The sequence below is a fragment of the Littorina saxatilis genome, linkage group LG6 (genome assembly GCF_037325665.1).
Source record: "Littorina saxatilis isolate snail1 linkage group LG6, US_GU_Lsax_2.0, whole genome shotgun sequence".
NCBI classification, from domain to species: domain Eukaryota; kingdom Metazoa; phylum Mollusca; class Gastropoda; order Littorinimorpha; family Littorinidae; genus Littorina; species Littorina saxatilis.
The window spans coordinates 11,791,298-11,814,520 of record NC_090250.1 but is presented as its reverse complement, the minus strand read 5'-3'; the positions used below and the strand labels follow the sequence as shown (position 1 = coordinate 11,814,520).

At 41.1% G+C, this 23,223-nt stretch overlaps 1 protein-coding gene across 1 annotated transcript in view; it reads left to right on the top strand.

The window, feature by feature from the left end:
- The window catches only part of LOC138968510 (heat shock 70 kDa protein 4-like), a 137,346-nt gene that overhangs the window by 15,259 nt on the left and 98,864 nt on the right, over window positions 1–23,223 (top strand). The window contains exons 2-4 of the mRNA XM_070341081.1: window positions 11,650–11,854; window positions 12,917–13,039; window positions 14,538–14,637. Of these exons, the coding sequence (XP_070197182.1) occupies window positions 11,650–11,854; window positions 12,917–13,039; window positions 14,538–14,637 (428 nt within the window). The remainder of the gene's footprint in view (window positions 1–11,649; window positions 11,855–12,916; window positions 13,040–14,537; window positions 14,638–23,223) is intronic.

Below are 23,223 nucleotides of genomic sequence, written 5' to 3'. Positions count from 1 at the left end.
GCTACAGGGCTCCGCTTACTCCCGGGCGAAGCCGGGCTTAACTGCTAGTACCTTTTATAAATCAAAAGAAAGTACAACACCAGTGAATTACACGCAAACAATTCCAAAACCAACTTACATTATTTATTTTTTTATACATGATGTTATGTCCAACATCACGACCGACATAAACATCACGTTTCCGTTTGATGTGTTTACAAAATAAATGACAAAAGAACACTTCTGTCAGTTAAAATCAAGGATATGTAATTCCTTTTACATAAAAACACACACAAAAGAGCTCACAAACTTCAAATTACCATGATCATGGCACTTTTTGAGTCGGTTGTGATGATTAGGCGATGGACAAACTTGATGCTTGTCATTTCATTTTCAACAAAAGAGAATACAAAAAACAATTTTGGGGGGCTATTACCTTTACTACTACAGATCTAGTATTTGCAAAAAAACATAAAGGGGACTGGAAGAGCCTTTGTTACGATGACTGTGCTTAATCTTATGGTCGGTTGTGATGACATAGCGATGGACAAACAAAATTAAACATAACACTTAAAGTTAAAACTAAAAGACAGACAACTCTTTTTCTGTCTTATTTTGCATTCTCTCTCTCTCTCTCTCCATATATAATACTAATAATATGCAAAACAAAACCCATAAAGAGGACTGGAAGAGCCTTTGGTTTATGGCTTAGCATGTTATCGTAGCGAACGTTCGCAAGCTCTTTCCTCTGTGCAACTCACGACAGGCCTGGAAAAAGTCATAATTAATTTGTAGCTTAAGTTAAATAAACTGAAAATGGGAAAATGCTGTAGAGTGGGAAAGCATCTTAAATGCACCTTCATCAGCGATGATCAGGACTCTGCAGTAATCTGGACTACAACATAAATTGTTTAGGCTACGTTAATTCAATATAAGTTATAAGCCCATAACTATAGCTTATGTAACTCTGTAAGCAAGTTTGTTTATTTGTTGCTTAACGTCCAGCCGACTACGCAGAGCCATATCAGGACGAGGAAGGGGGGGATGAAGGGGGCCACTTGTCAAGCGATTCCTGTTTACAATTTATGCACTAACCCATTACTTGTGTCCCAGCAGGCTTTAGTAAAACTAAATTAATACCTACTGGAAGATTAACTCTGTAAGCAAGCACACACACACACATACACACACACACACACACACACACACACACACACACACACACACACACACACACACACACACACAGAGCCTGCACTGACAGTGACACCCAACATTTTTTTTTTTACTTAAAAGTTAAACTGAGTTTTTAGGCCATGACCTACTGGTAGGCCTACTACAACTAGTGTAGTCTGATAATCAATTGACAACTGACCTACTTCTTTACTACTACTTTAAAAGAAGGGAAAACAGCTTACAACAACAACAAAAATTCCAAAAAATATACCAAAGAAATGTAAGGTAAGTTGGTTATGACAGTGAACATAGCAAGTTTGTCTCCTGGAAAAATCATCACAACCAACATAGCAAAGACAGTAAACTATGTGTGGATTGGAAATATTCATGCAGAAATTCATTCAGTTGCTTGGCGTCAATAATTAGCTGCTGTACAAAACATCGAACGAACATTTTCAAATTGTTTGCTTTCTCGAAACAGCCGTGAATTACATTTCGTATGTCGGTCATGTTCGGTTGTGACTTTGGACATACAAAATAATTTGTCCTCTCTCAGCTTTTTACCTATCACACTCATTCGATGAGCGCGAACAACAAACAGAGAGCAGTGTGTCGTATTTTGATGCGCTCCGATTCGTTTGAATAACATGCAAATTCGAAATGAGTTCAATGAAAAATTATTTCTAACAGATTGTCGGTTGTGATGTAGATGTCGGTTGTGACGTCAACTTGTAATTCAGAAAATACGGACAAACGAAGCTCTTTTACCTTCCCTTCTTCGACGCGCCATTTCCAAGAAAAACAAGCCTCGGTTTGAAATCAGTTGGGAGCGATGCTATAAAAACGTACGATCGGAAGTCAACGGAGAGTGTCAGTTGTTGAAAAATTCGTGATTGCTCGGTTGTGACGTCCGGACAAATGATTCGATGCTTAGCAAATTATTCGGAATATCTCTGTCATGTTTGTAAATTTCAAATGCCCAGCGATCTCAACTAATACATTAATTCTTTTTGTGTTCTGGAAACTGCAAAAGTTCGGACCGGAGCATAGATGATACATACACACGATGTCAAAACATCGTTGTCACTTCGGACAAACATCGTCACAACCAACAACCTGAAGTTAATTTCTCCGTTTCTAATTAAATATTTTTATATAGAAGCAGGTTTGTTTACACACATATTGATTTATTATTCTTATTTCCAGATTTACAATGCAGTTTGGTTTTGTGCATTAAAAAGAGTGTTCTGGGTTGATAACAAAAGTATGAGTTCATACTTATTGGTTTCGGCGGGAAATTTTTCCGCAGTTTTTCACTTTCATCGTAGATTTAATTCACAAAGCTGTTGTTAAAACACACAATTTTATCGTAGGTATCTCTTCATCCTATTTTCAATCCAACAAACAAACACAGACACATACATGTTTTTGATAATGTTGTTTAATTGCTTACAAACACACATGGGGTCTGGAGCACGACCTTTTGTCACAACATCATATACATGCCGTTTCTAGCATAATGCTTAAACATAAGGCCTTCTCGTTGATGAATTAATTTGAAGGACAGTCTGTTGTACGTGAAAAAGTGTTTTTTACTCCATTTAGTCATGCTTTTTTTTCTGGTGTCCATGTCCCATAGTTGTGACCCAGTATCTAGGATGTGCACATATACTATTCCCTGACAATAGGCGACACTCAGATTGTCTCCCAAACCGCTGTTAAGGACCTAGGCGTGTACCTGGACTCTGCTCTGACAATGCAAAAACACATTAGTTTTGTTTGTAAATTATGTGCCTTTTTGCGCAAGATTTCCTCTGTCAGATCATTCCTGACACTCCAAGCCACTGTTCAACTTGTCTCCTCTCTGATCCTGAGTCGACTTGACTACTGCAACTCATTGCTTGCCGGCCTCCCCACTGAAGAACTTGATCGCTTACAGAGAGTCCAGAACAGTGCTGCTAGGCTCATTCTGCAGAAGTCTAAGAAAGACCATGTCACTCCCTTACTTACCACCCTTCACTGGCTTCCTATGAAGTATAGAATCAAGTACAAGCTGGCTCTGTTAGGGTACCGCTGTTTTGAGAAATCACTTCCCCCCTATTTGTCCCATTCCCTCAGTATCTACGAGCCATCCCGTTCTCTCAGATCCTCCTCTGAAAAACTCCTTCGCATCCCCAAAACCAGGACCAAGACCTTTGGTGAAAGAACCTTTAGGTACCAGATTCCGACCGTCTGGAACTCGCTTCCAAGTTCTATCCGTGACTCCAGCAGCCTTTCCTCCTTCAAAACACAACTCAAAACATACCTGTTTCGTAAAGCCTTTGCTTAGCCTGAGTAGACTCTCCACAACTCTATTCTGTTTTGGAACTCTCTACCCTGTATGTGCTTTATGGTCTATTTGTCAATGGTATCTTTGTGTGTGCGCATGCGTGCGTGTGTGTGTGTGTGTGTTTACTTTTAACATTGTACGCTAAGTTTTGCTTAGTGCTTGGGATCTTGGTGTTATGTCTCAGTTAAATGTATGCTTTGTATGCTTGTTGATTTGTGCTAGTTTATTCTATAATGAATTTGTAAAGCGCATGGAGCCAATTGATGGGACTCGCGCTATAGAAAAGTTATTTATTATTATTATTATTATTATTATTATTATACGGGGAATCCCACAGGGTGGAGTTCCTGTCGCATTTTGCTGATTCGCAGAGTCATATTTGATGTTTTTCTATCTTTTTTTGATATTTCTTAGAAATTCGAGTATGGTTTGCAATTTTTATTGAAAAAAAGTTTAAATCGATAACTGAATGAAAGAAAACGCAGCTAAAATAGATTACTGGTAAAAACGACATACTGCAAAAAATTTCATGAAGCGAGGTTTCCTTAACCAAATCCTTTCGAATTGTATGACGACGTTCTTGCCGAAGCATGTTAGCTTGGCTGAATGTATCACGCGAACAGATTTTCCAGTGGAACCGCTATTTTGGAAGGGGAAGTAACGCTTGTGGAGTGGCCTAGCGGTTAAGACATCGGCCCGACATTTCAAGGTTTTGAGTTCGAATCTCTACCCAGGCGTTTATTTTTTCTGCTCGATCCCTCTTGACAAGTATGCTCAGCTCTGAGAGAGCAAACCGGATGTTACCACAGCAAAATTCAAGAGTTGATTGAAGCTCTCAAGGTCATACTCGCAGTATAGGTGGGGTGGCCGCGTTGCTGTACAGAATTCTGTACATGATTCTCAGCCCTATCTTTTCAAACTCGTAGCCCCGGATAGTCATAAATAGACCACAGCTTTAACATGAGTTTCTGGGTCATCCTGAACTCAGGTCAAAATGAGTTCCTTCCCTTCGGGTCTCATTTATCCCTGACAGGATGCCTTTGTTTTCCTTCTCTGGAGAGGAAATCGATTTTTTAACATATTTACTATTTAGAGCTTTTCATAATGTGATATTGATATAAGCAGATTCGCGATCGTCGATAATGATTTTTCATGGTGTTGTGTAATTTTTAAATTACAAAGGTATTTTTATGTAAGACAGTTTCAAGCAAACTATCTTTCGCGGATGTAATTACTGTGCAAACAACTCTAAATATGGCAAAAGTGTCACGTGATAATTACCCCCCGCGGCTTAGGGGGAAGAATTTACCCGATGCTCCCCAGCATGTCGTAAGAGGCGACTAATGGATTCTGTTTCTCTGTTTACCCTTGTTAAGTGTTTCTTGTATAGAATATAGTCAATTTTTGTAAATATTTTAGTCAAGCAGTATGTAAGAAATGTTAAGTCCTTTGTACTGGAAACTTGCATTCTCCCAGTAAGGTAATACATTGTACTACGTTGCAAGCCCCTGGAGCAAATTTTTGATTAGTGCTTTTGTGAACAAGAAACAATTGACAAGTGGCTCTATCCCATCTCCCCCCTTTCCCCGTCGCGATACAGTATAACCTTCGTGGTTGGAAACGACGTTAAACACCAAATAAAGAAATTAGAAAGAAAGTCACGTGATAATCAACTTTGTCACGTGATCATAACAAAATGGCTACGGAGCGGACGATACTTTTTCCGTAACCAGTTGGGAGTGATGCAACAATATCACGGTCTCCTTCCCACAGCAGTCTCAAAATTTCAACTTGTTTTTGACCTTAGAACGATGTCTTTATCATATGATATCTGTGAAGAACAGAACGGAGATCACTGTCGAAGTCCGTCATTCGGAAATCGATTTCGTCTTTTATCAGAAACATTTAGCGAAAACCATATGGGATAACTCTGTATTCTTGATCTAGAATAACAACAATAACCTATCCAAACTTAACATTACACCGGTGTCTGAGAACCGGCGTCAAGTTATGTTCGAACAGATTATGGTAAAATTGTATAATGCATTTTTCCTACAGATTATATTTTTGTTGTGCTGGGCTGCATTGCAAACAATTACACTGAAGCATTATCCCATTTGAAAGAAGAGACTAAACTCAATATTACACTACAACACTGTGATAGTTCAAGCTGACACCGATGTGTTATGTTGTGTTTGGACATGGATCACACTAACTACAACACAAACGTGGTTTTTATGGGGGGGGGGGGGGGGGGGGGGGGAGTTATTTGAAACAGATAATATCAATATTAAATTCTACATCTATTTTTCTTACCAAAAATAAAATAAGTAAAAAACCGAGTGCCCAAACCTAACATTACACCAGCCGTGGCAGCAGAGATCGACTGTGCATAGCGTCAAGTTATCTATACATATAAATAAAAGAGAGTGTCTGTCTGTCTGTGTGTCTGTGTGTGTCTCTGTCTGTGATCGCCAAAGCTCCGAGAAGGGAGGGGGCAGGAAGACGATGTCACACTCCCTAGGAGCCGCAGATGTGCACCTGGGTTTTAGTTTCTTGATTTATTGTTTCCTTTCTTAGATTATGGACCTCCCATTTATTGAATACAGCCTATATAATGCAAGGCCAGTTCAGTGCCTGGTGTTCACATGTAGTAAGCACACTATGCCAGGCATATTAGAGACTCTGTATGGCTCCTATAAGGAGAAGAAATGAAGAAAGAAAATTAACTGGACAGTTCGAGAAATTTCTAGAAGCTAAGGGAGGTAACTCGTGCTTTGTTATCCATGGACAGGAGGTAACTCTTATCACACCAACACATCGCATCTACGGGTGTAGCATGATCAGTTGAACCTGCAGGTCAATTATCTGGAATTTTCTCAAGAAAGGGAGGTAACTTAATCTATAAAAACCATGTAAGTAGGAATTGAATATATAATGACCCTCCTCATTAATGAATACAGACTATAATAGTGCAAGGGAGGTAAGTCATGCTTTGTTACCCATGGAAGGGAGGTAACTCTTATCATACCAGCCAGCATTTCCTGTCATTCTCATTTCCCCCAAATGTTTGATTTGGAATTTTTCTTTGAGGGCTTTGCCAACACCCGGGCAAAGCCGGGTCAGACTGCTAGTGTTTGGACATAAAACTAGCACTCGGCGATCAGACACAATAAGGGTCTACCAGACCTGTTTACCCTCCCGGATTGTCCGGAATTATTAAGGATTTGGAGTCTAAATTCCGGTATTACGGAATACTACCGAAAATTCCGGTCGAGAGAACCTTTTTTCGTGCGTGAAAATTCGAAGTCGAAATTGTGGTAGTCACCAGGACTGTGATTTCAAGGCTGACCGAAACAGCCTTTTCTGCGCATGTGCACAGCAAGGTATTTGTCGGATTCCGTGGATTTGAGATCGACATTGGTCCGAAGGTTTATATAGGGCCGATCTCTGTGGGGACGAAATGCCAACCAAAAAAGCAAAAGTTGTACAGAAATATCGGCAAAACTATTAAGTCAAGTGGCGGTGTCTGGTGAAGTTTAAGAAGAGCGAACCACATTCATTTTGGTGATCAACTTGAGATCAGTGCAACAACAAAGCTAGTCAGTTACGAGTCACGTCGCGGCACGTGTCCCGAGGTTAGACGCAGCATTAGTTTTAACAAAATGCAGTACACAAATGAACATGGAAACAAACAAAAACTCGAAATTATGTTTGGCAAAACATGAGCCTGCTTCGCATCGAGTTCATTTGACCTAGGTCTCTACTTCCACAGAATCTCTTAGACCTGCGAACCGATCTCTCACTACGGTCAGTCGCGCCAGAGACATAGATGTAGGTCTATGGTCGCGCTCATCAGTTAGTCTACTTGGCTGTTGCCGAAATTCAAGTCTTTCTGAGTCTGAAACTGATCTCCAATATAGCAAAGATCACAGTTCTTTGAATCGAAAAACTTACAAAAAAATGTTTAAATGAAATAAACGAATCGGTCCTCTAAAATTAAAGGTAGCTTCTGGAGAGAGTTATTATGACTGGTTTTAATGCAGGATGTCTGATGTGACAGAATGTAAGGTGGTTTTGTTCACATGCATCTTCAAGTGACTGTAAATATTCCAAGGGCGGAGGGGTGGGGATGGGGGGGGGGTGTTACAGGGGTTCCGCCCCCCCCCCCCCCCCCCCCTTGCTGTCAAAAAAGCAACAACAACAAAACAAATTCAGTCTGTGGGAACAAAACTAAAGACATTTTCTGTCTGTGAAATTGTTGTTGTTGTCGGGAGCAGATATCAATGAAGATAAATTGCCGTTCTTTAATACTAACTTTAAAAGAAATAATGAGTGGCTGCTGACACCAATTTATCATGTTTAAAATCAAGGATAAGCTACAAATTGTTAATAAAATAGCAAACATTCTTCAACCAGACCCCCCCCCCCCCCAACCCCTGGACCCCAGGTTGTACCCCCCCCCCCCCCCCTCTAGCTCTCTTGCTCCGCCCCTGAATACTGTGGGGTGTTGTTTTTTTTAGATAAAGTAAACTTGTTTTAGTTAACTTGCATATTATATATCAGGTGTTGTGTGTTTGTGTGTGTGTGTGTCATCGAGCTTCTGTGTGTGTAGTACAATACTGTTAAACAAGGTTATCAATTTTGTACTTACCGCCCTGATAAAATTATGGCCCTTCGTGGTCGGCTGGGCGTTAAGCAAACAAACAAACAAACAAAATTTTGTACTTGTTTTGCATGGTAGCGCGCGAATAAACGTGTCGTTTAATCGTTTTCGAGCTGGTTTATGGTTGATAAAAAAGATTACTCAAAGATGCCTCAAATTACGGAAAAGTACCAGCTGTATTCCTGATTTTCATTTGGGGGGGGGGGGGGTAAACAGGTCTGGTCTACAAGTTCAGACCCAATGATGATGTTAATTCATAGTATTCAATCTGCCACAAAAATTAGTGTATGTTAGAAGACATTTAGTTGAAAGAGTTTAAACATAACGCTGACGACCTCGGACTTGGTGTAAAGTTGCGTTTGATCTCCTGCATCCCATAATATCAACCACGTATCTTGTAAATCGCAGTAAATGACTTTTAGGGGTACTTCACGAAGTGATTTCATGAAGGGATGCATCATTGACGGTTGAAAACGTACTTAGCTCTATCAAACCAAAAACGCAACAGTGACACCACATGATCAGCATGAATGCACATGGCAAAGCAAAAATTGACAACTGTAGGAACGTAGGAAAGTGTTGATGAAAGCACAACTATTCAGACAAGATCTCTAGTTTTATCAGAGAAACAGAACTCAGCACTCGAAAGCCTAATGTGGTCATTACTTCATATTGTATCCATAATTTCGCTGGATTTACAAAAACGCAACAAATGACGCCAAAATAAAAACCTTACTTTTCGGCCTATCCTCGGCGTCCATCGCGCGCTTTGTCTTCAAATGGCGCAATATTCTAAATTGGAGTGGTTTTCACTTCCATGCCGGATTAATCTAAAAAAAATGGAGTGAAAAATACACATAAATTGTTCTTTTTTCGTGTCCAAACGCAACGGGTTGTTGACACCATATCGTTTCCGCAAAATCAATGTCAATTTCTTGATGCATCAGAGTTTAAAATGTTCGCTTGAAGATTAATCCAAGAACTAAAACATAAAATCTTTCAGATTAGAGGTTAATCATGATGTTGGATGCGGATATTTCTTTCAAGTTAACATCGATCGCTATCACCCAAACATGACACCACGCGTTGCGTTTGAGCACGATTGATGACGTTCTATATAAACAAGAAACGAACAAATATTTGACACGCACGTAACGTCAATATGAATTGATAACGTTTTAAGAATTCGGAAATCAATAAATTGACTCTTGATTCGATCTTTTTATGGTGAAAAATGCCGTCTGAAGTGACACACAGGTATGTCTGTCACGTTTTTCTTCCACCACGATCGTCGATTTTTTATTTTTTAAAAAAATTGTTTTTTAATGACAGAAAGCAAGTTTAACTCACTTTATGTCATCAAACGAAGCTTTGATTATATAAGAACAAGTGACAACAGTTTGATTTCATTAATATTATTCTTTATCTTCAACCTTAGAATCCAGTCAAAAATTGTGAGCTGGTGATTTCTGCACTCGAGCCACCTCCATGGCCTTGACCATATATATATACAGTAAAACCTGTCAAATAAGGACACCCTTGGGACCAGACAAAAGTGTCCTTATTCTGCAGGTGTCCTTATTAGACAGGTGCAAGTAAACGCGACAAAGTCCAGTTGAGAGAGAGAGAGAGAGTACTGCACATGTACATGTACATTTATAAGAAAAAACAGAAGCTGTTTAGATTAAATAGAGAAACATTTAATATTGACTGTTGTAAAACAAGTTTAAAAGCTTTTTATCATATCAACTGTATAAATTTAAATTGTTAAAAAGTTTTGTTTTTATTGAATGTATTCTTATGGAGACTTTTCAACCACAAATATTTTTTAAAATTTTATTTCATCTTGCTCTGACTGCAAAGCATGGAGGTCCAGCGAGAGCGGTTTATTTGTTGTCTTCATACTTGACCAACAACAAAACAATCACCTGACCAAGTTAATGAAAATGTACAACTGTCTTCATACTTGACCAACAAATATACAATGTGATCTTACCTGAATCAGTGGACCATTGATGGCAATGTGATTCGCACGTTTGGTTGAAAACCACTCGAACACGGCGTCATTTAGCTCTTCGTATTCGGTTGTCTTCTTCGAAACCCATTTCTGGTCAGCACGTCCGTCTCCCGATTCCCACAACTTCATTATTTTTTCCCGATCGACGCTGATTTTCGAAATCTGCGTTCTCCCACACCCAAGCTCTTGTGCAATCGTTCGGCATGATTTCCCACTTTCCAGTTGTTTGACAACATTTATCCTTTGTTCTAAAGTCAGCGCATTTCTTCCTTTTCTTGAATTTGAATTTCTTGCTGCCATCTTGTTAAACACGAATCACTCTTTCGAAGAGAAGATACACGTGTATTCACTCATACACTTTCACTTCCGTTCCGCCGAACACGTTCCACGCGTTGGATTGGCTGCCTTGGAACTCTAGCAGCCAATCAAATGCGTCGACTTAAAACACTCACCGTCTTCTTCGTCGATCGAACTTCCCAGCTTGCTGTGGATGTCCGTATTTAGCAGGTATATGACTTATTATGGACCCAAAATACGTGTCCGCGTCCGTAATGCCGAGGTGGCCGTAACGTACAGGTGTTTTACAGTGTAAAGCAGTCCGTGCCGAGACTGACTGTCCGTATTCTGCGAGTGTCCGCTAAGTCCAGTGACCGTATTTGACAGTTTTCACTGTATATGTATATATACATACTTCAGAGATGGCAAGAGGCAGGAACAAGGTGTGCAAGGACACAGCCTAGGATCTACAGTTTCTTGATTCATTGTTTCCTTTCTAAGATTATGAACCTCACGTTTATTGAATACTGGCTGTAAAGTGTAAGGCCAGTTCAGTGTCTGGTGTTCACATGTAGCAAGCACATAATGCCAGTGATATTACAGACTCTATTGCTCCTATGAGGAGAAGAAAAAATCAACCGGACAGTTCAGGAAGTTTCCAGAAACAAAGGGAGGTAACTCTTACTTTGTTATACATTGAAGGGAGGTATCTCTTCTCATTCAGGCACGCCTGATCAGTCTTTACAGAATATATAGAGTCGATGTTAGACCTGCTTCTCAAGTATCTAGAATTTTCCTAAGGAATGGAGATAACTCAAGTCAAAGTTATTTTTCAGCAGAAAGTGTGTTGATGGTAATGCTTTCACACTGTCTCCCAGGCTTTTAATCCAAATGTATAAGCTCACACTTTCATCTGTTCTTATTCTCGTTGGAATAAGATTCTAGAGGTTTCTGAGAGAGAGGGGAGATCAATAATTCACATTCTTCAGAGTTAGAGCATAAGTTCCACAAAAAACTCAGTTGAGTAATTGAATGATTCTCAAAATTTAGATTTGCTCACCGTATCATGTGATGTCTCTTCCATGGGTCTAAATCTGGAGGTTTGCCTAAGGGTTGAAATTGGAAAATGTTCAGATCAAGGTGTATACAACGAAACACAAAAATATATCAAAGCCAAATTCATATATTCATACAATTTTGTTGCAGATCATACGTTTCCTTGAACGAAAGGTCCCGCAGTGTGGGGGCATCCTCGAAACAGCAGGCAGTGACCAATTACCGAAACACAGTCCTGGGATTCAAAAGGGCATTGGGAAGACCCTTTAAAGACCCATTCATCCAGAGAGAAAAGGATCGTTTCTTCAGGCCTAATGTTTTGCAGGAAGACAAGGATGGAAAAGTTCTTTTTAGTGTAAGTATTTCTTCTTTCTTTCATGACCAAAGGCTCAAGAATAAGATAGCTTGGGTTCGCTGTTCAGTTATTCTGGCTACATGTAGGATTGAACCAGCAGAAACTTTGTTTTTTGAATAGATTCAACAAAAGACTGTTGATTTGGTCCACAAGAACAGAATTTTATCAGGTTGAAACCATAAAAATGTGTGGAATTTGCTGCTAGTACGACTAGTACTCACAGTTGGCGAGTCGAAATGACACAGAATCCGTGACTGTCATCTCTGTCAGTACTAGAAGAGCCGACGCAGTGTTAGCCTCTGGCGTGCCTGCTCTGATGTCACGCTAGGACCGTGATTAGGCCGATGCGAAGACAACAGTATTGTTTATCTTGGGACATTTGTAATGCTGAATGCATGATTGCTTCTTGCACAGAGTAAAGTAATAGGGGTGGTGGTATCTTCTCACATCCCACTTTACCTTTTTGTTTTCCTTTGGTCTAACCGTTCACAGGTCATTTCTAACGTGCTACTCATCCATCCAACCGTCGAATCATAAAAGTTACTCAACCACAGACCTTTTTTTGTCCCTGGTCAGACACTTACTTTACACTTATGAAGTAGGTCCACTTGACGTGTCACGCCAATTACAGCGACTTTGAGACATAAACCAACTGGGTTGGGGGAAAAACCTAGTAGAGAGATGATGACAGTACCTTCAGTTATTCACTCAATAGGCAAGTAAGTAGGCGAGATAAACTAAAGGGGAGAGAGTGAGACAAACAAGATCTAGGGTGGAGAATTGGGAAGGGGGATTCGGCCGGGAAAAAATCAAAGATGAATTTATCAAAATGCGTTTGTGAGGGTTGTATGTGTCTTGTCTGTCTGTGGTCTCCCTACCTCAGAGATGTCAAGAGGCAGGAACAAGATAGGAGCCGCAGATGTGCACCTGGGTTTTAGTTTCTGGCTTAGACTAGTAGTAGTTGTATTGACTGCAATAGAGAAAGGGTATGCAGTTGTGTTTTGTAAACAATAAAGATTTTTAGGGCAGAGGGTGTATGATGTGATGGTTTTTTTTTTTCAGTTGTCATACATGGGGGAGCAGCAGACATTCACGGCTTCTCAGCTACAGACTATGCTGTTGAGCAAGCTGAAGCAGACCGCAGAGACTGCGTTAAAGACTAAAGTGGTTGACGCTGTCGTCTCTGTAAGTATTTAAGTTTTAACTTGTTCGCTGCCAGTGAATATTTGTTTTCAAAACATAACCTGAATTGACAACTTACAGTGTGCCCTTGATGTATAAATAAATACAACACACACACATGGTTTTTTGACTCACATGCGAAGCAAAAGTGAGTCTATGTACTCACCCGAGTCGTCCGTCCGTCCGTCCGTCCCGGCGTCCGTCCAGAAAACTTTAACGTTGGATATTTCTTGGACACTATCAAGTCTATCAACACCTGATGTGGCCTGATGGTGTATGGTTACAAGATCTCAAAAAACATGTGCGGCAACTTGACCTCACTTCAAGTTCAAGGTCACAGGGGCCGTAATTGTTGTCTTAAAAACGACCATTTTTCACATTTTCGCATTTTTTTCTGAAGTTATCGAGAATGGCAACCTTAGCTATGTATGCTATACAGGGCAATGTAAGCACTATCTTTGGACACCAGTTTAGTTGACCTTGCTTCAAGGTCAAGGTCGCAAGGGTCCTTTAAAGTTGGATTGTATACATATTTTGAAGTGACCTTGACCCTGAACTATCGAAGATAACTGTTTCAAACTTAAATTATGTGGGGCACATGTTATGCTTTCATCATGAGACACATTTGGTCACATATGATCAAGGTCAAGGTCACTTTGACCCTTATGAAATGTGACCAAAATAAGGTAGTGAACCACTAAAAGTGACCATATCTCATGGTAGAAAGAGCCAATAAGCACCATTGTACTTCCTATGTCTTGAATTAACAGCTTTGTGTTGCATGACCTTGGATGACCTTGACCTTGGGTCAAGGTCACATGTATTTTGGTAGGAAAAATGTGTAAAGCAGTTCTTAGTGTATGATGTCATTGCTAGGTTTAGTTATTTGACCTTGACCCTGAAGGTCAAGGTCATGTCAAGGTCAAGCATGTGAGTCGTATGGGCTTTGCCCTTCTTGTTTTAGGTTTGTTTTCTGTTGTTGTTCATTGAACGGTTTGTTGACCGTTAAAACAAGTAACCACGGACATCATCTTACGTCCGAGGCCTACAGGCAGCGAAAGCATTCAGCACAATCATAACAGCTCATTTTTATGTAGCACTTTGGCAAGATCTATAACTTTCGGAAAATGTGAGTTATATCTATGGTGATCAAAGTAGTTAATTAATTCCCAGCTTAACACTGATGCAGTGGTAGTATGATGTAACTTGTAGTTAAAGTAGAACTGATCTCTGAAACAAGTTGCTGTTTTGGTTGCAAGTGATATGATGAGAGCTTTGATCCATTCTCTGAAACTCATGACCATTGTCTTCCTTTACAGCCAGCAGTACTTTTTTGCTGAGGCAACATGGTAAATGAAACCTGAAGAAGCAATTACTTTACCCTTTGGAACAATGGTGCCAGATTTTATTCTGGTGTATGACACTGTGGGTGCAAAAGCAGCTTCAGGGGTGTTGCACAGAAATACATGATTTTTTCCACAGTAAATGTTGTAAATTTCAGGTGCCTGTTTACTTCACTGATGCTGAGAGGCGTGTTTTACTGGATGCGTGTACTGGTGCTGGTCTGAACTGTCTGCGCCTTATCAATGATACTACCGCTGGTGAGTTGATCCAGAAGAGACTTCCCACTGCACTCAACATTTAACTCTTACCAGTTCAAACTCTTACCAGTTCATGGTATTTCATGCGGAAAATAATGAAATTAGGGTATGGCCCCAAAAACTGGAAGTTTCATGCTCATTTCTTCAGGTAATTATAACATGTTGTATGTCAAATTTAAGCTTTTGAAATGAACTTGCTAATAGTTATTAGGAATTAAAAGAAAAACAGACTGGATAGAAGTTTTGGTGGATGAAACCTAACCTTTTCGCTTAATCCCATGCCAAACGCAGCACACACATGACAATCATCATGAAGAAAAAAAATTCCAGTTTCATTTATTTCATTACCTGTTGATATTATTTTGATAATTAATAAATTTTTCTCGTTAAATCCAAATTTAATTTAGTTTTCTAATAAAATTAATTTGTCCAGCTGATCTTTAAAGGCACAGTAAGCCTCCCGTAAACCATCACAGATACTGTCAGGCTTTTACACTCAGTACAAACAACCTTCCATTTGAACACCCACCGAACGGGAACATCCTAGGTGCCCTACGTAAAGAGCGAGCAATTTTCAAAGAATTAATTTTTCGGATTGTCTCCATCAAAATCACTCAGGTCAAAAATGAGTTACTTCCCTTCAACTGGCGATAGCCGTGGAGCGATGATTATCAGAATGAATCGGACCGTGGTGCGTTTCGGCGCTAGACTTTTAAAATCTAAATAATAAATTGACAGCTTGTTACACAAACATTCTTAAATCATAAAAGAATTATTTTTTCATCAAGACAAGATCAGTACAATTCGAAGTTTTGAAAGTTTGAAAAAAGAAAAGCCCGGAAGCAGGGTCATGCAAGGTCGTGGTTTTTGAGCAGACGGCGGTTTATAGGCAGTCAAAAGTCATCGCTAGAGTTCTTATGAACCACATTCGTTTGTTTCGTGAAAAGTCAGAGGTACATAATAACGTGCTATTGCAGATAAGCTCACAGCAAGCCGCATTCAAATTACAAACTGACGACTGCATTGTGAAAAAGGGAAACTGGATCACACGGGTTCACAATGGCTCAGGGGCATCAGGTAGTCTGTAGTTAGTAGTGGTGCAAGTCAATTGGCCCACGGCTGTCATCTTCTCACCTATTGTCACAATGGGATGACTGCCCTGGGGGGGGGGGGGGGGGGGGAGGAGAGAAAGGGGATGGGAGGGGGGTAGGGGCAGTTAGAACGACAACTCAATAATGAATTGCTGCGTATGTATTCTGTGAGTGTGTGCTCACCAACTGAGACCTCGGGCCTATGTCCCATACTTGCCAATGAGCAAGTTTTACCTATGGGACGGTCTCCTTTGATGTCTGAGAGGAAACTCCTGTCCCAGGTTACAGACACTGACCTTCTTGCCCGGGGTCAATCACCGAGTTTTATCTACGAAACCGCGTTTTGTGTGTGTGTGTGTGCCAGTCTGTGCGCTGGTGTATGCACGTACATCATGCTTATCCATAGGCACATCAAAATTAATGGGAACAAAAATAGGATAAGGGACACAACTTTCAAGACTGAACTGCCCAACGGTTGCCGGGTACCCGGTCTGTAAACAAAATGATACCTCCCAAACTCCCAATAAAGACCCCTCCTTTTTACGACCGATTTTTCTGGACATTTTCAAGGTCGTTAGTGGGAGGTTTTACTGTATCTGTGATGGTTTACGGGAGGCTTACTGTGCCTTTAAGGTGCGCTTGAGTTGGCCTCGGAAGTAACATTCAGATTTTCCTGAGGTGGCATTGTCTTTGGCAATGGATGTTTGAGGAGTCATTCTTTGTGGCTTACCACCTCTCTCAGGTTTTGGCTAGTCCTCTCCTTCTGGCAGAGGGTTAGCTAATGTTCCGGTTTCTTTGCTGTGGGCTTATAGCCCAGCATCTTATTTGGCAGCCGAAACTTCAGTTTCTTACCTTTACCTGCGTACTGTGGGTACTTCGGTACAGTGGCTGGCCTACGGCAGGGGTGAGTTTTGGCGCTCGCCTGCTCGCCCCCGGCGACTTCAAATCGCGTCGGGCGGGTTCGAAATTCCTCTAAAATCGCCCGCCTGGCGAGTTAAAATTTCGCTGAAGCACAAAGTTGTTAGGCAACGTAGTCAATCGGAACGGCCGGCGAACAAATATCTCTGCGGGCGATCTCAAAATCTGTCACTTCTCTACTGCCCACTCATCCCCCCCCTTTCAGAAGGACTCAGGACTACCACCAATCAAGGCCAGACACATTGGCTAGACAGCTACCCCCCTCCGCCTCACTTGACCGTGTCATCACCCCTCCAGTGCAACGAGCCGCTGGCGATTGCATCAGCAGTCAAAATAGTTAAACCCCCCCTTCGTCCCCCCTCTTTGCGCTATTCACTTCACCCCCTCTCTTATATCTTATCCTGCGCTCACCAATCCTTCAGAGACTTTCACATGTTGTAAAACAGTTTCCTCTCAGATAAAAACTCGGTCATTGACCCCGAGTAAGAAGGTCAGTGTCTCGACAGGCAGCTGTGTACCGGTCATTGACCCAGGTCTCAAGGCCAACCAGCTTTTACAATGCATCTGCCTTTGATCTGACCGCCCATCCAGAGCAAACATATTCCCCCTAGCCCTCTGTATTTTTCCTTTGATGTGCCTGCTATGAACCACTGATCCAGTTTCTGGGAAATGTATAATTATGTCATTGACTGCAGGGATACTCATTGAGACCATTTTCCAAAATATGTTAACACCAGCTTTGCTGACCAACTTAGTACAAGTAGTGACAGTACTACTGCTGTCAATTATTTCCCTTCAACTAACGAAGTAAAAAACAAGTCGCGTAAGGCGAAAATACAATATTTAGTCAAGTAGCTGTCGAACTCACAGAATGAAACTGAACGCAATGCCATTTTTCAGCAAGACCGTATACTCGTAGCATCGTCAGTCCACCGCTCATGGCAAAGGCAGTGAAATTGACAAGAAGAGCGGGGTAGTAGTTGCGCTAAGAAGGATAGCACGCTTTTCTGTACCTCTCTTTGTTTTAACTTTCTGAGCGTGTTTTTAATCCAAACATATCATATCTATATGTTTTTGGAATCAGGAACCGACAAGGAATAAGATGAAAGTGTTTTTAAATTGATTTGGACAATTTAATTTTGATAATAATTTTTATATATTTAATTTTCAGAGCTTGTTTTTAATCCGAATATAACATATTTATATGTTTTTGGAATCAGCAAATGATGGAGAATAAGATAAACGTAAATTTGGATCGTTTTATAAATTTTTATTTTTTTTTACAATTTTCAGATTTTTAATGACCAAAGTCATTAATTAATTTTTAAGCCACCAAGCTGAAATGCAATACCGAAGTCCGGGCTTCGTCAAAGATTACTTGACCAAAATTTCAACCAATTTGGTTGAAAAATGAGGGCGTGACAGTGCCGCCTCAACTTTCACGAAAAGCCGGATATGACTTCATCAAAGACATTTATCAAAAAAATGAAAAAAACGTTCGGGGATTTCATACCCAGGAACTCTCATGTCAAATTTCATAAAGATCGGTCCAGTAGTTTAGTCTGAATCGCTCTACACACACACACACACAGACACACGCACATACACCACGACCCTCGTTTCGATTCCCCCTCGATGTTAAAATATTTAGTCAAAACTTGACTAAATATAAAAACAACCCGATCCACTATAATTATGTGATAAAGAAGAAAAGACAGACCTTCAACAATAGGACAAGGGATGCAACTCTGCTGAATCAAAAGCATAAAGATCACCTGTGAACAATTCTAGGATCAGGAAATCTGAACATCTGTTTGTTTTCATTAGGAAATAGAAATGAAATATAATGCTTTTGATTATTTATGACTTAAGCTGTGGTAAATTTGGCTGGTATAAAACTTTTATACTTCTGCTTGATCTAACAGTAATATTAATAACACAGACAATGACATAAAGAAAAAAAACAAAACAAGAAAGCAACTTAGAATTTTTTTTTTTGTAGTCAGCTTTTTGACTCACATGCGAAGCAAAAGTGAGTCTATGTACTCACCCGAGTCGTCTGTCCGTCCGTCCGTCCGGCCGGCCGGCCGGATGTCTGGCCGGCCGGCCGTCCGGAAAACTTTAACGTTGGATATTTCTTGGACACTATTCAGTCTATCAGTACCAAATTTGGCAAGATGGTGTATGATGACAAGGCCCCAAAAAACATACATAGCATCTTGACCTTGCTTCAAGGTCAAGGTCGCAGGGGCCATAAATGTCTAAAAAATAGCTATTTTTCACGTTTTTCCCATTTTCTCTGAAGTTTTTGAGATTGAATACTTCACCTATATATGATATATAGGGCAAAGTAAGCCCCATCTTTTGATACCAGTTTGGTTTACCTTGCTTCAAGGTCAAGGTCACAGGAGCTCTTCAAAGTTGGATTGTATACATATTTTGAAGTGACCTTGACCCTGAACTATTGAAGATAACTGTTTCAAACTTAAAAATTATGTGAGGCACATGTTATGCTTTCATCATGAGACACATTTGGTCACATATGATCAAGGTCAAGGTCACTTTGACCCTTATGAAATGTGACCAAAATAAGGTAGTGAACCACTAAAAGTGACCATATCTCATGGTAGAAAGAGCCAATAAGCACCATTGTACTTCCTATGTCTTGAATTAACAGCTTTGTGTTGCATGACCTTGGATGACCTTGGGTCAAGGTCACATGTATTTTGGTAGGAAAAATGTGTAAAGCAGTTCTTAGTGTATGTCATTGCTAGGTTTAGTTATTTGACCTTGACCCTGAAGGTCAAGGTCATGTAAAGGTCAAGGTCACGCATGTGAGTCGTACGGGCTTTGCCCTTCTTGTTTATACTTGGTTTTACACAACAAAAAACATAATTTAAATTAAAAAAAAATGCTGATTTACTCTTTTGTAGTGTGTGTTTATGTGGTAAGTAGAGTTCCATAGTAAATTACTTTGTAAATTGTGTGGTAGGGGGTACATAAAGGGGGTAACTTTTAGTGAGGTTTAGTGTGTGATTGTGTGACAGGGTGTGAATGTGGTTTTGATTTCTTGTTTCTTTGTGGCGGCTTTTATTTTAAATTCTTTATAAAAACAAGGTTAATTATCATTATATTAAAACATAGCACTTTAGTCATCAAGTTTTGTGTGTGTTTGTGGTAGTTATTAGTAGTGCAAATCCACATGTATGCATTATAAGTATGAATGTACGTCTTTTGTGTATGTGGTTAGCACGCGACGAGCCGCTGGGGCGGTTGTAAGAAATCCCGGCAGGTTGGGGGCCGGTTGGGATTTTGGGGGGTCGGTTCAATTTTTGACTTACCGGCCCCCCTGGCCGGTAGCAAAAAAAGTTAAGGTACACCCCTGCTACGGGCATCACGGCTCTCAGCCTTAGCCTGTGTAATAGTCTCCTGCCTGTCGCGGTGCGACTATGGCATTTTCGGTTCCTGTGACTGCGGATTTTGTCTCTTCCTCTCTTCACCCTCATCCTGGCATGAGGTGAGTCAGGACGACTTCCGTTGGGTCGGGTTTCCTTTTACAGTCACCCTTCTACCACAGGCAACTATGACTACGGCGTTTGCCCGTTGATCTCCGCGTCTGACTCTCAGTCTTTCAGAGGTAGACAGACGCGTTCTGGTTTTTCGGCCAAACTTCTTCTTCTTCTGCGTTCGTGGGCTGAAACTCCCACGTACACTCGTGTTTTTTGCACGAGTGGAATTTTACGTGTATGACCGTTTTTTACCCCGCCATTTAGGCAGCCATACGCCGCTTTCGGAGGAAGCATGCTGGGTATTTTCGTGTTTCTATAACCCACCGAACTCTGACATGGATTACAGGATCTTTTTTGTGCGCACTTGGTCTTGTGCTTGCGTGTACACACGGGGGTGTTCGGACACCGAGGAGAGTCTGCACACAAAGTTGACTCTGAGAAATAAATCTCTCGCCGAACGTGGGGACGAACTCACGCTGACAGCGGCCAACTGGATACAAATCCAGCGCGCTACCGACTGAGCTACATCCCCGCCCCTTCGGCCAAACTCAGGAAGACTCTTGATTTGGCCGCAAAGTTAACTTCTGGTTTTTCCCTGAGAACACTTTTCTCGGGAGTCTTAACTTGTCTCGGGAGTCTTATGGCTGGTCGGCTTCACGGTTTTCCGTTTATGCTTACCAGTCTTGTTTTCTGTTTTGGGTTTTTTAATTCACATTCAATTACCTACAAGCAGACTGAACTGCGGACAGTCTGGCTTTTAGCCAATTTGTTTATGGTCACCAGTCACATCAGGCTTTGACAACTGTGATTTCCGCACTTCCGGTGGCTTACGCACAATCGTAAGTCGCTGCTTCCTCGTACTACCTCGCTCTCTGCGTTCGCATGGACTGGTAGAGGATAACTGGCGACCACCTCTTTTTTGAGATTTTCTCGAGTTGGACTCTGGTACCTTGTACTCAGGCTCTCTCTCTCTCTCTCATTGGTGGAGATCGGTCACTTTTCTCTTGAGCTGACTTCTATCTCACAGGCCTTTCGGGCTTCACTCCATCCCAAGGTTTGCATACTTTGGCATGAGTGTCTTACGGTCACCTCGAGGGTTCGTCCTTCTCAGCACTGAGTGGACAACCTTACGCACGGATCGTTCCAGGGCATTGGCATTCCCTTCCAATAGAAAAAGGGGGGGGGGGGGGGGGCAGCTTGTCTTTCCCTCGACTCGGCTCGGGTTTATTAATCCAAGGCTTGGGTCTCTTCCCGGGCCGTTTTACGGTCCAGGAGATTGGAAGAAGTGCTGGGCACAGCTTACTGGCTCTCTGAAGTTGTCTTTCGCAACTTTTGCCTGAGAGACATCGCGGCTGTCAATCAGGAGGGTTCTCGGGTCCTTTCCTGCCTTGTTGGCAGTGGGCCAGTTCCTGGCAAGTGTTATAGAGCGAGTTAGATTTCTTGACCTTCTCCCAGTAAGGTAATATATTGTACTACGTTGCAAGCCCCTGGAGCAATTTTTTGATTAGTGCTTTTGTGAACAAGAAACAATTAACAAGTGGCTCTATCCCATCTCCCTACCTTTCCCCGTCGCGATATAACCTTCGTGGTTGAAAACGACGTTAAACACCAAATAAAGAAAGAAAGAAAGATGATACCACGTGTTGAGGAGCGGTAGTGACGTAGTACACACCAAGGGGAGGTAACTCCCCGGGTCTGTAGTCATTACCATGGCTCCATTTACACTTTTTGTGGTGGGGTTGCTTCCCTTTAAAATTGTTTCAGACCTTAGCATCCTAGACTGCGTCAATGCTTTGTGATTCGGGTAAGTATATTAATCAAATGAAAATTTACTTATAAAATGTTGAGTTTTGCCTATTCCATTTTTGTGTGCATTTTAGTATCTGCAACTCTGCTTTAGCGAATTGATTTTGAGGGGTTCCTTTGGTCTCCAGTCCACTGATTCAGCGCTATATTATGAACAATTCAGCTGTTTGGCCAAATCTTACGTTTTTAACTCGCCAGCCGGGTGAGTAAATTCAAGAAAGTTACTAGCCCGCCAGAAATTTTGCCAGCCCGGTACATACCACAGTTCATGCATCTGCAGTGTTTATATGGCTTTAAAACTCGATAGTAAAACAAACAGTGCACTTGACCAGAATGTTCACTTGCCAGCTGGGCGGTTTCTACTAGCCTGGCGGATTTTTTACTTGCCCCTGTCGATCAGGCGGACGATTTGGCCATCCCTGCCCTGGTGGAATTTTGGGGTCATAGCGGGGTCATGTTTGGTTCATAAAAACTTGACATTGAAGATTTCTCTGTTTTAGAAGCTAGAGCCAGCAACTTTCACACATTAGTAGGTTTTGATGATCTTCAGATATGATATGCATTTGGCTGGTTTTAGTCAATGTTTAAGGTCACAGCATGAAACAGGTGTGTTGCTAGAAATTTTCATGTTGGGACATTTGGCCGAAACTGTCAGAGAGCTTTAGGACATTTCGGAAAATTTTCGGCTATTATTTTGGCTCATCGAAAGTTCTTCTTCTTTCTTTATTTGGTGTTTAACGTCGTTTTCAACCACGAAGGTTATATCGCGACGAGGGAAAGGGGGGAGATGGGATAGGGGAAAGGGGGGAGATGGGATAGAGCCACTTGTTAAGTGTTTCTTGTTCACAAAAGCACTAATCAAAAAATTGCTCCAGGGGCTTGCAACGTAGTACAATATATGACCTTACTGGGAGAATGCAAGTTTCCAGTACAAAGGACTAAACATTTCTTACATACTGCTTGACTAAAATCTTTACAAACATTGACTATATTCTATACAAGAACCACTTAACAAGGGTAAAAGGAGGAACAGAATCCGTTAGTCGCCTCTTACGACATGCGGGGTGCAGAGAAATAAGGATGTGGAAAAGAAGACTTTTGGTAAGTGAAATAAAGGTGATGGATCCAGTCAGGTAGAAATAAGACAACAAGAAAAGAATTTGAAAACTGCAGGGAATAGTAGGGAGAAGTTTCTTGGAAGGAAATATAGGTGAAAGGACTGGTAAGGCAGAAATAAGACAAAAGAAGAGAAGTAAAGGAGT